This window comes from Corvus cornix, chromosome 1 (assembly GCF_000738735.6).
Source record: "Corvus cornix cornix isolate S_Up_H32 chromosome 1, ASM73873v5, whole genome shotgun sequence".
Classification (NCBI taxonomy): Eukaryota; Metazoa; Chordata; class Aves; order Passeriformes; family Corvidae; genus Corvus; species Corvus cornix.
The window spans coordinates 40,251,318-40,266,751 of NC_046332.1; the positions used below are offsets into that span (position 1 = coordinate 40,251,318).

The window sequence follows — 15,434 nt, forward strand, 5'->3', positions numbered from 1 at the left end:
CGCACGGCATGGAAATCCAGACAGGTGCCAGTATTTCAAAGAAACAGGAGCTGAATTTATTCAGTGTGCCTGCCTAATAGGGCACAGCAGAAGTCTGCTGCTATTGCCCTAATTTCAAAAGACCTTTCTTCAAGAAAAGGTTCAGTTTCCATTTCAGTTGCAAATGGTTTGGGGTTTTAGGGTGGGATGGCTAATAAAAAAGATGGATGCAGCCTCCATTTTTTATTCTATAGAGGAGGTGAGAAAAGTTAAAACAAGGAAAAACTTTCCAAATTGTTAGAATCTGAACAGAGTTGTTAAATTGGAGCAATAACACAATGGACCCTGCTTTAAATAAAGAACCAAATAAATAAAGAAACCCCTAACTGTTGCACATACGATTACTTGAAAAATGGCATACTGCTTATAATATGTTTGGTACTCTTGAAGTGTCAGAGTCTTCATGATCTGTTTCATTCAGACAGTCAGTTTTTCCTGAACTTCAGATATTCCTGAAGTTACGAGCCTGTTGCCTCTGTATTTTGAAAGGCCTTTCACTGATTTTGGGAATTATCACACTTGGTATAGTTTTCAGATGCCAAAGAGAGAGGAAGCCAGTAATAGTTTTCATTCGCTTACAACAGTTTTCATATGGGTTTTCAAATTAGCATATCATTGCCTATAATAGTGAACCCATTGATCCATTATTTTTCACAATAACTCTATTACTGATTTTTTTATCTGAAAGCTTCAAGAGAAACTGTCCATTAGCATGATGCCCAGTTCTAATATCACAGTTCGCAATTCTTAAAGGACATTTATGTTAAAGAACATCGTATTTTAGAAAGAACATGGCATGAGCCTCTACTCATGACCCAGACAGAGTAACTTGGCTATTTGCACTGATGGTAGATATGGCCCACAAGTGCAAACAGGCAGGTTGCCCCTGCACTGAGAGGAAATCCAGAAATATCCATCTCCTAGCTGAGAAAGTGACTGTGACACCTATTCAGGTAAGAGTTGAGATTCATCAGGCTGAATGGTAGCTGTGTAGACCACCCACAGAGGCAGCAAATGTGTGATTCTGGTTCCATTATTTTACACTTAAATGGAAATCTGCATCTGTAGTTTAATGGCACAAGAAAATTTGACTGGAGACTAAAGTCTTTTTTTATCCCCACTCCTCACTTATTTTATCACTTCTTACCCAGGATAGTAACAATGCCTTATATTAGTCCATTATCTAAAAAAACCTATGAAAATAATAATTCAGATGGTGTAAGGAAACCTACAGAATAATAAGCAGGTTTCCACTTGCTTTATTTTTTTTAATTAAACTCTAATCGTGTTACTTAGCTCATATTTAGTTAACATGATTGCTTTTCATTGCTACTTGCATTGGAACAGATAACACCACAATTTTCTGGCACATCTAGCTTACAGCCAGCTGCTGCATTTCTGTCAGTTCTAGCCTTGATACATATTTTACAGGTCCACAAGGTGCAAAGAGCCAATAACATGAATTTAAACATGTCTGGCATTCCACTAAGACAGTTGGGGCATTTGAAGCCTGGGGGCAAAGCATCAATTATATTATCTATTCATGGGGAAACATGGAGAGAGGGAAATTGAGTAGAATCAAAGTTTAACCTGCTAATCATGCATGCAAACTTGATTTTATGAGGTAACAATGGAATGCACTCTATTAGTAGCAGACTGTACACTGGCTTTATTTTTAATAAGTCCTTATGTTCCATTAAGTTGCCCTTATTCTCACAGCAAAACAAGAAATGTCTCTGTCCCAGGAAAAGTTATGCATTTTAGACTGGCTTTATTTTCAGGGGGTTTTTTGTTGTTGGGGGTACTGTTTTATTTATGATTTGTATAAAAGAAGTTCCAGCTTTTCCCATAATCATAATTATTTTTGCACTAGGAAAAACAAAAATGGATAACCTCCTCTATCTGGGATATTTGCAGATAATGGCATGGTCTACTAATGTCTTTGCAGAAAACGCGCTTTTCCATGAAGAAAAACAAAAGGAGAAAGTAGTCTGTAATCATTGACTGGAAGCTACTTAGACATTGAATTGTAGGCTCAAACTAATATTGACAAGGAATCCAAACGTGTGTGTTAGTAGAAGATGTAACAGAAAAGCACCTGCATTTGTCCCTTAGCATGTATGTATGGCACTGCACTCAGATTTCAGTGCTATAGGTGGTGATTTGGAGACTATTCAGGCAGAGTCCTGCAATCACATATGACCCTCTTGTCAGTGAATAGCACTGAATTCAATCTCCTACTTAATTATAAACATTAATAATACAGAGGAAATTAGAACAACATTTCAGATGCTGAGACCAGTAGAGGCATCCTTGTTTTCCAGTAGTCAAATATGTGTGTCATCCACTTCTGAGATGCTGGCATGTTGCACATTTCATTCCTGAACAGATGACACGTGACTTGTTATTCTGGGAGGGTGACAACTTGATGGCTGGTCTTTCACAGAGTAAAAGGGTTTTCACTTAACACCCCCCTGTTTCCTAGATGTGTACTGCAGGAGATATATAGAGATACACACACACAAATGCATAGCTATAGAAGGTGAATGGAAAGCAAGTGAGGAGAAAAAACTGAATGTGCTATAGCTTTGGTCTCACATGAAGAAGTTCTGCCAAGCTGGTGACAAGCCCTCCTTCCTCCACTCATACCTTTTCTACAGCTAAAAAGTGTTGTTTTTAAAACTACATAGGTATCTTAAGTTATAAAAAGCTTTAAAATAAGTAACAGCAACTGTACCTTGAGCAAAGGTACAAGTCATTTCTTAAGGACTAAAGCCAAGTCTAATTTATCTCCAAAAAAGTGTAGCAATATCAATATTTTCCTTAATTTTTCTTTGTTTGACAAAAGTTTCAGAATTTATTGAAAAAATATCCATGTGGAAAATATCTTAAAGAATACAGGATTCATGTGAGTAATAAAGACCTTGTGAATTAAATATGGAATTGGGATTTGGGAATCTGGTCTCAATTGCTTTTGAGAAAACTGTATATTTGTGCAACTCAGGTAAGCATCTCAGTCTAAAAACACTAGGTTAGTAAGAGTCTTCTCTTTGACCTCCTTTTCTCTCATTTATTCCCTGTTAAAGGATAGGGACTAAATCTAGATACAGATTTCTACTGTAACAATGCAATCAATTATACTTAATTGTAATAAATTATAATTTTGGCTGCTAAATACTTTTATTCTGCCCAAAAATTAAGACAGACTACAAAATTAAGAATCTGTATTTTCTCTTCGTAAAAAACAAAACACACACAATTTAAATAAGCCACTAGACATTTCCTTGGGGAAAAAAGACAAACAAACCAAAACAAAAACCAGAAAAACACTTTAAAATTATTAACTATTCATTCAATAACATTTTTAAAAATTTATTTACAAGACTGGAATGTTAAAAAGAGCATGAACTGGCTTACAAGTACTTTCAGCTTTTCCATGTTCAGTGTGACATTTTCTTTTCCTTTTTATTAGGAAAGGAATCTACAGATACTTTAAATCCTTTTTTTAGTTCTACTCACTGATGTAAAAGCACAGAGTGCAAAACTGCTTTTAAACAAAATGCTGATTTATTTGCTTTTGCAAATTAGAGCTAAAATAATAATTTTGGATTAAAATTAAAAATCTCTGTGAACTCAAGCTGAAATACTCTCTCTCATCTGTCTTTCTAGTTTTAATTTTTCTATTTTTAAAAACCGAAGCAAAATAAAAATTATACATTTTTTCAAAATCAAATTGATATGCTTCATTTTTTATAATGTCAAAATGAAATATTTAATAAGTATTAATATTTTGCCCAAAGTACCAAAAATATTTGAATCAGCTCATCTTTGCAGTCCACCATTTTCATTTAAAAAATTTAAAAAAAAACTAAACTAAAAAAAACCCCACAGATAATCCATCAGCCATGCAAACTGAAAAAAAGGAAGTTTTAAGATCTAATTAAATCACCCTAAAGTACAGAGCAATTTTTAAAATGCTGGACACAGTGGAAGTCCGGAAGAAAAGTGAACATCTACCCCACATATTTGTCATTTCATAGCTATGCTATTACCCACCATTTCAAAAACTGCTCCATTAAAATGTTTTACACTTAAATATAGGTTTAAAATACACAGGTGACACTGTCAGCACTTTTCAGCACTCTATAACCACTGTTCCCATACATAAAACCCTCAGTAACAGCAATTCTGTGCATATCTTTTGTCGTAAATTAAAACTCAGCTTTTCATCCATATTCAGCTTGTAATGATAAGATATGCATGAATTATTAAACAATTGGCCACGGCTTCATGTGTAAGTTTATCCTTCCATATCACCTTTTCTTCCTTTATATCTGAAGTATCTTTTCAAATGCTTTGTAGGACTGCTGAAGGCTACATTCTCCGTACCTGTTCTTAGAGAAAATGTTAATGGGTTTTTTGCTTGGTTTAGAGGAGATAAGTTTTAATAGAGTTTAATTTTACTTTCATTTCCAGCATATCACAGTAATTTCACGAAAATGGAAAACATCCTGCTGTTTGCATTTGAATCAAACTCCTGGCAGGTTCATTCCAAGATTTCTGTTTGTTTGCATTAAGTGGAGGTTTCAACATCAACCTGTGCCAGCATCCAGCCTGTTTTTTACTGTGAACTGCAGCTAGTCACCATGTCTTTCAGACACACTGTTTTTAGTGCTATTTGTTGTTCACATTACCAGAATGATGGAGAGACCTGCCTTTTAACTTCCAACTTTACCAGTGGCTCAGAAAAGAAAAAAAGGAAAGAAAGAAGAGGTGACTTGATCCCAAAGAGCTTACAGTCCAAGGATAAAACAGGAGACAAGTGAGAACAGGTAGCAAAGGGGCTAATGAGAAGGTGTTGATCAGAATTAGACATATGATCCAGCTAAGCATAGTCACCATTTATGAACCTAAAGATCAGTTTTAAGCCAAGGAGTAATCTGGTTTCCAGCAGGTGACATTTTCTCATCTTGCAGTTCAATGAGATGTTGAATACTAACACAGCAAAGAGCTGGGGTGTATTTATTCAGAAGAAACAATACCAAACTTCTCAGTTTTGAAAAAAGAGGTCTTAATGTCCTTGTTTCTCAGGCACGCATACCCTGTTTCCAGGAGCCAAGTTTAGCCATCATATTTGTATATTTGGTGCAAGTGCAACTCCATGAGTGTCACTGCTGGGAATTAACAGCATAAAGATTGGGAAGTCATTAATTGCATGGCAATAAACTTAGGCCATGAGTGAGTAAATTCAGATATAACACTGATGTAAAGGTGGTGCTGCTGAAAGCATGGCTGATGTACAGCCTTGGTGCCTGGCAAAAATGTTTTCTTTTAATAGTTTTCTTCACTTAATAGTTACTCATTTCAAACTGTCTCCTTCTAACTGTGTATACCATGCTTTGCTGCAGTGCAGAGGAAATTTATTCTTTTGACACATTTATTCTTTTAATGGTTATTCATTTGAAAGAGTTTCACTGTGTGAGTGTACATTTTAGTTTGGTGCAAAAGGAATTCATCGTTTTGACAGTTTTATTCTTTTAACGTTTATTCATTTAAATAGGGCCACAGTCTGCAATGTTGTTAACAAGAAAACTCTAGAAAGAGGATGCTGCAGGTTAAATAAGTCCATCATGTTGGATGCTTCAAAGGAGTACAGCATACTCTCTCATTTCTAATGTGGCAGGCACCTACATAAAAACTTCATTTGTCTCTGTAATTTACCCAAAAATACGTCAGAAAGGCAAGAGAAAAATGTGTGCTAAACAAGGTTTAAATATGCTCAATTAGAGATGGCATCATAATTTTTGGATGTTAATTAACTGTCAGATGAGTCTTCATCTGCATCTTTCGTGCTAGAACATTCGGCACAGTGTTGCACACTGATTGTATTCTTTCCATTCCTTTTTTAAAGCCAGAGGGAAATTCTGTTTCTGAAAGAAAAAATTCATTATGTTTTTGCCATGTCAAAGGGAGGGAGGGAAGGAAGGTGGGAAGGAAGGCAGGAAGGCAGGCAGGAAGGCAGGCAGGGAGGAAGGAAGGAAGGAAGGAAGGAAGGAAGGAAGGAAGGAAGGAAGGAAGGAAGGAAGGAAGGAAGGAAGGACGGACTACACAAATGAATTCTGAAGTCTTAGGTGGGCTGACAGGATCTAATAAAAACTGCATTTTCAGTGACTTAAGCTATCAGTGACCAACAGAGGAAACAAAGAGGATGGTGTACATTTATTTAAATGCATTTTATTTTGTATAGTTCAAAGGCACAGTGCTACTCAGTAAATAAGCTAAACAACATGCAATAAGGCCTAAACACTTAAAGTCTCACAGTACATTTCTCCCAATGACCTATGTACTGCTGTAAAGAAGAAAAGAAAAAGTTTATATCTTAGGACATATTTAATCAAATACAGAATGCAAGTATTACCTCCTCACAGTAAATAAACTCAAGACATTGGCCATTTGAGGAGTTTCATTAGAGGTACTAAACAAGGAAAAAGAAATTATACAATTCCAAAGGAACAATTTACATTTCTGGTTTTTCAAAATATGATAATCCAAATCAAAATGGTGATGATAGTTATAATTTACTTTAAAGAATTTCATCAGCTGCTCATGTTTATTAAACTATAATTATGAGCTCAATTTTTCAAGAACTGTGGGTAATACTGCTTCCAGCATTTTTTAAGAAACAATGAGGGATGTTTAAGGTTGGTTGCTTTAAAATTTCTGAAAATTGGCTCCCTGGTAGAGCAGTGAAAAATAGATTTACAGTAATTAAAACATTCTAAATCACTAACTACCTGAAATACAATAGAGACATTACTAATTATGTCCTAAGATTTCACCTGAAATCTGAAAAATGTCAGATTTCCTGGCATTTCAAGTTGTCTGCTAAAAAATGATAAACATTAACAAGATCATTCCTATTTTATCTCTTATGTGATCTGTACATTGAAATTTTTACCAATCTGCAGAAGACCTCGTGCTTAAGCAATTTTGTATTCCAATATTATTTTTATTCTCAGCATATGCTTTGAGTTTTCTAGCTTGTGTGTGCAATTCTCTGAAATGAAGCTTGAGCAAATTTTCTTTAATACAGAGTGCTATGTTTTTACTTCTGTTCTGATTTAACAGCCTCATGTCTTCTGCAGAAACTTATTACTGTGGGGAAAACTTCAATAACTTGGATATTCTGGTTTGTTTCGTTTTGTTTTTCCTTTTTGCACACAGTTCCAAAGACACCTCCAGCTAATGTAAGCGGCAGAAGTGGAAGGCGACATGAATTAGTAATAGCATGGGAGGTAAGGGACTTTTCTGTTTACAGGTTTTGTTTAATGTTAACTTCTTCAAGGACAAAGTAAAGAGTACTCTACTGGGTTTTCCTTACAACAAATCTTGTCAACACATGAACACAAAACACTGCTCTTAAATATGTTCTAAAATTTCAAAGTACTGTTCATTTTCATGAGGTTTGAGTAGAACACATGATGGCATCTGCTCCAAAGTTCTACTAATTCATCAGGCTTTTCTTCCTGATCTACAGTTTGGGTTTATTTGATTTTTCTGGAACTTATGCAAACACCAGATGAAATAATAGCTAAGAGAAGAGAAGAAAAGCCATGTAATTTTTTTTAAACTTCAATTAAGAAATAATTATTTTTAGTTGTTGAATAAAAATATGAAACTAAAGAGACTCTTGAGAACATATTTGTGGTGCAAGATGCAACACAGACATATGGTCATGCCAGTGGGCAGTTGGAGGAGTGGGAGTTGCTTTCTCTGCTAATCATAAAAAACAGTACAACAGAGACTTTTCTTAAGGAGATTCATCATAAACAGTTCCAGATTCATAAAAAATTCATATATACACACACACATATATATGCCAATTTGAGGAGCAATTCAGATAGTAGGAGACACACCAAATTCTACTTGTTTCAACTGGCAAATTTAAGGATGTCTAAAGAGACTGCCTTCTGTTGGCACATCTGCTTTTTTCAACACCAGCTACCAAAGACAGCTGAGACAGAGCTGACTTCAGTTTGCTTTATACTCTATAAGGGTAAATATCAACATCTCACTTATGAGGAGAGAATTTGCTGAATCCCAAACAAAAATACCAGGTGGCTAGAACTGTATCTGATGTGAACAGACCTAACCCCAGTCCCTAATAAGATATATTAGTATGTGATATTCTTATTAAGTGTCTTTGTAGCATTTCGAAAGTGACTGGGTCGGGGGACTACTGGAGAGTGTTGTAACTCACACTCTGTCAAAGGCCAAAGTTTTCTTCCAAAGGAAACCAGAGCCCCAGGGGTGAGACGAGGTTACAAAGTCTGTCTTAATTTTGCATGACTTTTTTTTTTCTGGGATGTGCAGTGCACAGCTTCAGAAGGATGGGTAGAAAATTTTGTCTGCAAGTGGAGTGCCAGGTGATGAGACATTCACTTGAAATATGGAGGGGAGAGGATTCAGTGTTGGCTGTGCCCCGGCTCTGATTCATATGTCCATTAGCTGTATATCTATGATGGACATTTCAAGAGAGGTAGTTTAGACACCCATTTAGACACCCACAGATTTAATATGCAGACAGCTGTTAAATATAACCTAATCCCTAAACTAGTCCATTGACTTCATAAAAAATGTACGATACCGTTAATTTACTAATTAGCATGAAAAGTTCCATTCATTGAGTTAGACACGTAAGTTTTAGCTTTTGCAGTGCACAGACTCTAAAACAGATAAATCCCTTTTCTAACTGCCTGCTAATATCAGATGAGACACAATTTAGGTGGCTAATTTCACAGGTGCTCTGAGGAAGGAAAAGCAAATGAGGTTTTTCAACCAAAAAAAAATTAAAAAACTTTTTGATAATTGGAACAACTTAGATTTATTACATTGCATCTTAAGCCTTAAGTTGAACCCTGGGCTTAAATCTCTAAGATTTAACACCTCATTTGGAACAGAATTTAGACAGGCTGGCACCTAAAACCCAAAGGAGTCCCACAATAGTACATATCATGCACATCATGTTACTCTCAATATATTGCTCTATATTTTTAACAAGGCCACTGCTAGGGGCTATTCCACTTAAAGATAACTGGTTAAAGCATTAACCAAGAAGTGGGATATATAAAACAAAACATTTTTCTGAGCACAGGCACTCATTCAGTCCTAGGACAATGACCTAAGTATGGCAATTAGTTGAGGAAACTCTCTTAGAATGTTCCTCTTTGGAAGCTATTGTCATTATGAGGACAAGTATAGTAAGTAAAATCCTATAATACAACTGTGACTTTTTTCTAAATTAATAAAACAGTTTCTGATCATAAGTATGTTTCTGAAAATTTTTCAGCCAGTGTCAGAAGAGTTTCAGAGTGGAGAAGGATTCGGATATATTGTAGCCTTCAGACCCAATGGAACGCGTGGGTGGAAGGAAAAAATGGTGACATCTTCAGATGCTTCAAAATTCATCTACAGAGATGAAAGTGTGCCACCTCTGACTCCTTTTGAGGTGAAAGTTGGTGTTTACAACAACAAAGGAGATGGTCCCTTCAGCCCTATTGTGGTCATCTGCTCAGCTGAAGGAGGTCAGTTCAACATGAAGTTAAATTGCATATTGTGAGCAATATTAAGCCTTTCATATATAATGCATGCTCTTATAACACTCTTTTTAAATCTTAAATTAAAAGTTTCTCTGCAGAAATGCTAAATAAAAACAGGTTTTGCAGAGAAGGAAGTGAACTAACTTGCCAAGCTTACCTAGAAGGCAAGTAACAAAGTTTAGGAACAGACTTCAAGCCACATCAGTCACAATCAAAAAGAAAAAAGAAAAAAGAAAAAAGAAAAAAAAGAAAAAAGAAAAAAGAAAAAAATAACAGCCTTATTTTCATGAAAGTTCATCCTTAATATGAAATCATTAGCCTTAACTTTAGACAGGGTTTCTCTAACACTGAGCAAAGAAAGGATGCTATTTTCTATTGTTTCTGAGATTCATGATCCTTTTTTTGATGGGTTAATCAGACAACAGCTCGAAGACTAAATAAATTCACTTTTGAATGTTCATTTCCTGGTTAATGCATTCTAAAAGTGCACAGAAACAAATTTTGTTCTAATTTTTATTTCATTAGTGGAAAAGTTCTGACTTTGCATTAATGTCCCAGTCTTCAATGTGAATTATAGGAATAGCTCTCAAGAACAAATGAAAAATATTTCTTGAAATTTTCTATTGAGAATTGATATAAATTCTAAACAGTATTTTTTGGGGCAGAAAAGAAACAAAAACAACCAACAAGCACTAATTTGGACTAGTAAAAGAAGTTGTTCTGTTTTAACCGGACCCAGAGTATGGGAAAAAAAAGGCATGCACAAAAAAGGCAAATAAACGTTATCCACAAGAATATTTTGAGCAGCTCCATTACTGAAATTCATAAACTTCAGTGTTTCTTTACTATACTATCTTGAGTTATTCCACTGTCTCTTATTAAAGAGAATAAAATAAGCAGAGTCCTAGTGCAGATGAGAGGAATTTCATACTCTTTCTATGAAAAAGCAGTGTGAAGATAATAATATTTCATGTGAAGCTGGAAAACATTAAGTGTTATTTCATATTAGCCCACAATAAATTTATAATTTTGGAACCATGATGTAGCAGACACTGTCTACTACTATTCTCTCACAGTAATTAGAGGTGTTGGAGCTGCTGTTTTTGCTAAAAGCAGGTCCAGTAATTTGGTTTTGTTCCACTTTTTGAATCAGGATTACCAAATAGTCATATTTTTATGAAAACAATTTCATTTTAAACTGTAAAAATTGTACAGTACAACTTGAAAATGGCTCATTTGAATTCCCTGATCCTCAAAGAAAATTGATACTGTGAGGCCAATGGCGATGTTTTTATTTTTTAATAATTTCATCCTCTAAGCAGAAAGTTCATTGCAAATATAGTTTTGCAAAGGAAGGGAGACAGACACTTCAATTTTTTTTTTAGTAGCAAAAGATATTTTAACAAAAGCTGAATGTTGAATTGTAATAATGCATCCTTATACCTTTGCTTGTTATTTGAACAAGACTGGAAATAGAATAATTAGTAATATATAAACAATTTTTTCCTATCAGTCCTTTAATAAAATGAACTTTAAAATATGAACTTTACAAATGGTCTTAATAGAATATTAAAATTAACTTTCTCTAGAAACCAACTTTTCTGATTTTAATTCAGTAACTTGAAAGTACCTATCTATTATAGCTTTGCTAATTCAGTCTCTGTGTGTGTCTGTACATTAGACTTGTCTTTTGTAAGAGGAATTCTATGGGCCTAAATATTTTGCAAGACTTATATTTCAGGAAAACTATGGGATGCTGTGACATTACAGTACAAAATTAATTTATAAAAATATTTCCTCCAGAAAAACCCAAGGTAATATACTGAGAATTTAAAGGAGTAATGAAACAGTTTATTACAGCTAAATTCTGGGCAATATGAAGATTGAGGACAATAGACATTGGAGTTTGCTATGAAAATGGGGTACTTCTTTTGAAAGAGGTATGGACTGTCATGCTAAAGGAGCTAAACAACTGAAGGCACCATTTTTCAAGGATTTCTATTAAAGAGTAGATATTAAATAACAATTGACAGTACAATATATTATGGTCCTAGGGCTGATCCAGAAAACCCTTTGCTTACTTGCTTTTCATCACATATTCAATTCACTGCTCAGCAAACATCTAGAAAAAGCAATAGGATAAAAATATTAAAAATTATGGCTTTATGTTCCATATTACAAGTTTTCCCTCATCTAGAAATGGATCTACTATTGTTTAACGGTGTAACAAATTTGTCTGAGGAAGTCTAAAACATGTTGACTCTGCTAAGCACACTGGAAAATACAAAGAGTTTTCACAGGACAGATTCTGAACCATGAAGAAATCTCATATTTATTAAGAATGAATGCATCTCCTTTTTCTGTATGACTGTGACAGCATACTTCATGCTTTCTGATTCACATTCAGAGCCCTTTTGTGGTGCCTCTGAGTTGTTCTTAAGCAAGAAACTTGGCAGGTGATGTTGAGTAACACAACAGACTGCCCTCTGATTACATAAAGTGATTCAGTCAGGCAAAAGGCTTAAAACATTGCCTTCTGAGTAAAAGAACTCAGAAAATTTGACCATTTGACCAAAACACTGAGCACTTTTTCAGAAGTAAATAGAGTGGCTAATATTTTTCTGTCTATTAAGTCAGATCATATAATAGAATCATAGAATGATTTGTGTTGGAAGGGACCTTAGATATCATCAAGCTTTAACACACTTTGCTGTGGGCAGAGAACCTTCCACTAGACCAAGTTGCTCAAAGTCCCATCCAGCCTGGCCTTGAACACTTTCAGGGATGGGGCATTCACAACTTCTCTGGGCAACTTGTTCCAGGGTCTCCCTACCCTCACAGTAATTAATTTCTAACAACTAATCTAAATCTCTCCTCTTTTAGTTTAAATCCATTCCCCCTTGTCCTGTTAATCTGTTTATCTGCCTGTGTAAAAATCTCTGCCTTTTTTATAAGCTTCCTTTAAGTACTGTAAGACTACTAGAAAGGCTCACTGGGGCCTTCTCTTCTCCAGGCTGAACAACCCCAACTCTCTCAGCCTGTCTTCATAGGAGAGGTGTTCGAGGACTCTGAACAACTTCATGTCCATCCTCTGGACCTGCTTTAACAGGTCCACATCTTTCCTGTGCTGGGACCCCAGAGCTGGATGCAGCACTGCAGGTGGGGTCTCACCAGAGCAGAGCAGAGGGACAGAATCCTCTCCCTGGCCCTGCTGCCCCACTCTGCTTTGGATGCAGCCCAGGATGTGGTTAGCTTTATGGGCTGCAAGTGCACATTGCTGGCTCATATACAGCTTTTCATCCATGAGAATTCACCTTCTTCTCTTCAGGGCTGCTCTCAATTAGTTCTTCTCTCAGTCCATATTTGTGCTTGAGACTGCCCCAATTCAGGTGCAGAACCTTGCACTTGACCTTGTTAAACCTCATGGAGTTCCCATGGGCCCACTTCTATAGCTTGTCCAGGTCCCTCTGGATGGCATCCTGTCCTTCAGGTGTGTCAGCTGAAGCACTCAGCTTGTTGTCATCTGCAAACTCACTGAGGGTGCCCTTGATTTCGCTGTCCATGTCATTGATAAAGATATTGAAGAGCACTGGTCCCAAGGCAGAGCCCGGAGGATACCACTTGTCACCAGCCTCCACCTGGACATAGACCCAACAGATATTTAGAAGACAGAATTATACCAATGGTTGGTGGAGCATCAATGATAGTGGTGACCCAAAGTTGAAGAGGCAAGAAAGTCTTAACTGATTATAGATACTTTCAGACCTTTTTCCTCCCTAACCAGTATTTTGACTTCTTAAAAATCATTACCAGAATATAGTTCATGGGAAAGACTGTCCAGGAGCTAAAAGTGAAAATGAATGTAATGGAAGAATCGAGAATAGTATGGACAATCAGTTAAAAAGGTTGTACAAAACTAGACATTTAACCCATGGAGATAAACAAGCAAGTACATGTGTGACTCTCTGGAAAAGGTGGCTTAATGCAGTAGTAAAGTTTGAAGGAGGAGCCTTTCCCAGAAACATTAGGAAAGGAAAAAAATCAAGTAATCAAAGAGAAAAGAAAAAAATAGAGGTCACATGTAGGGATGTAAAAAAGGATTATGAGAGCCAGGAAGCAGTTCTGAAGAGGGAATGAAGATGATGCTCAGAAGATGAAGGATAGAAAAAAGATGCACAATTACTTCAATAAGAAGGCAGAGCAGAAGGACACAGTAGACATTTCCATCACCAGGGAAGGACAAGCCCGAACCTTAAATGAAGAAAAACTTTAATAACAGAAAGAGACATGAGACCACATGGAGAGCACCACAAATCAGGCTACCTGCCAAGAAAAAGGTTGCAGTGTGCAGGCCTGAGGCTGAAAAGGATCGTGAACAGAACAGAGAGAAATCTTCTGACCATACTTTCTGTCAGGAAAATAAGGTATCAGATTCATGCTAGAACACACTGAAACAGCACTGAGTTTCAGTGCAGGTACAGATGATTTTTATCCACAGAAGAAAAAAAATTGTAAAGGCACTAGACACTGAAAATAAAGCAATGAACAAAAGCAATGTTATCACTGTTACAACATAAACATTTATGCATTCTTTTTTATTGATGACTGCATTCCACTTAAATACTGAGGTGCTAAGCATTCCAAGGTTACTAATACAATATTTCAGTATCAGGGAAAAACATATGCAATCTCTACGTGTGGCTTTAATTCACTGGAAAATGAAAACTGGGAAAATCACAAATATAGAAATGGAGAAGGAAATAAGAGTGTGAAAGTATGATGGCAAGAAGATGGAAAAGGCTGTGCTGATAACAGTGATGACAAGGCTGACTCTCTTTAACAGGCATGGCTAGACAAACTATGAGCTACACAGGAAAGACAAAACAAAAGTAAGATGTCATAACATGCTGATGATGTGACAATGCATCAGGAAATACAAAACCAGTGTTTGGAAAAAACAGAATAACCTTGGGTTCCATGTAATTTTGGAAAAGGGCAATCAAAAGAGCTGAAAGTGGAAGATAGAGGTCAGTTGCTGATTATACTGATCAATTAGGATGCTGAGAAATTGTTGATATATACTACAGAATGCTGTTATTTATGGGAGAATTTAGCTGTTCAGAGTAGTTTGGATAGTAAAAACTAATTAGTAAGGACTAATGACCTTGTGTTCTGGCTGTGCTAATTAGCAGATTCTTTATCCAGTACTGACTAAGTGAGAAGAAATAACAGTACAATAGCCTTGTTCTGATGAATAATTAAGACACTATAGAAAAGCTGATAATAACAAATAACAGTGGAACACATCATCGTTAAAAAGCAGGAAATTATTTTATTAACTGGAATTAACAGTTGAAACTAAAAATAGAAGTGTTTTGGAATGTCTCTAAGCCAAAGGTGTAACAGATATTTGAAGTTTTTATTGCAAGAAATGGTACATTTCTGAGACAGAACATTACATCTGAGGATCTATAGATATACCCTCTAAAGATATTCAGAATCAGTAAGAACCATACATAGTACAATCTAAGTAAAGGAAAGGATAAAAATAGCACAAGTACAAACAAAAAGTAAGTTTAGTTTTTTTAAAAGTTAGGAGAGTATATAAGGCATGAAAAACTGAAGTAAATAAGACATTGATATTATAAATAATCAAGGAATGGACAACAATAATGAACATCTTCTTCATTTATTTTAAATAAATAAGACTATATAGACAGGATAGCTAGTAAGAATGTGAAAGTGAAATTTTTTACATCTGTAGTGAAAACGTCTGGTATTGTCAATTGTCAGAAA

General features: G+C 35.6%; 1 protein-coding gene across 9 annotated transcripts in view; it reads left to right on the forward strand.

Annotated features, from left to right (window-relative positions):
* Positions 1-15,434, forward strand: part of CNTN5 (contactin 5) — a 618,627-nt gene that overhangs the window by 583,212 nt on the left and 19,981 nt on the right. For all 9 annotated transcript variants that reach the window (XM_039563708.1, XM_039563715.1, XM_010400613.4 and 6 more), the window contains 2 exons: positions 7,264-7,334; positions 9,389-9,623. In XM_039563708.1, the coding sequence (XP_039419642.1) occupies positions 7,264-7,334; positions 9,389-9,623 (306 nt within the window). The remainder of the gene's footprint in view (positions 1-7,263; positions 7,335-9,388; positions 9,624-15,434) is intronic.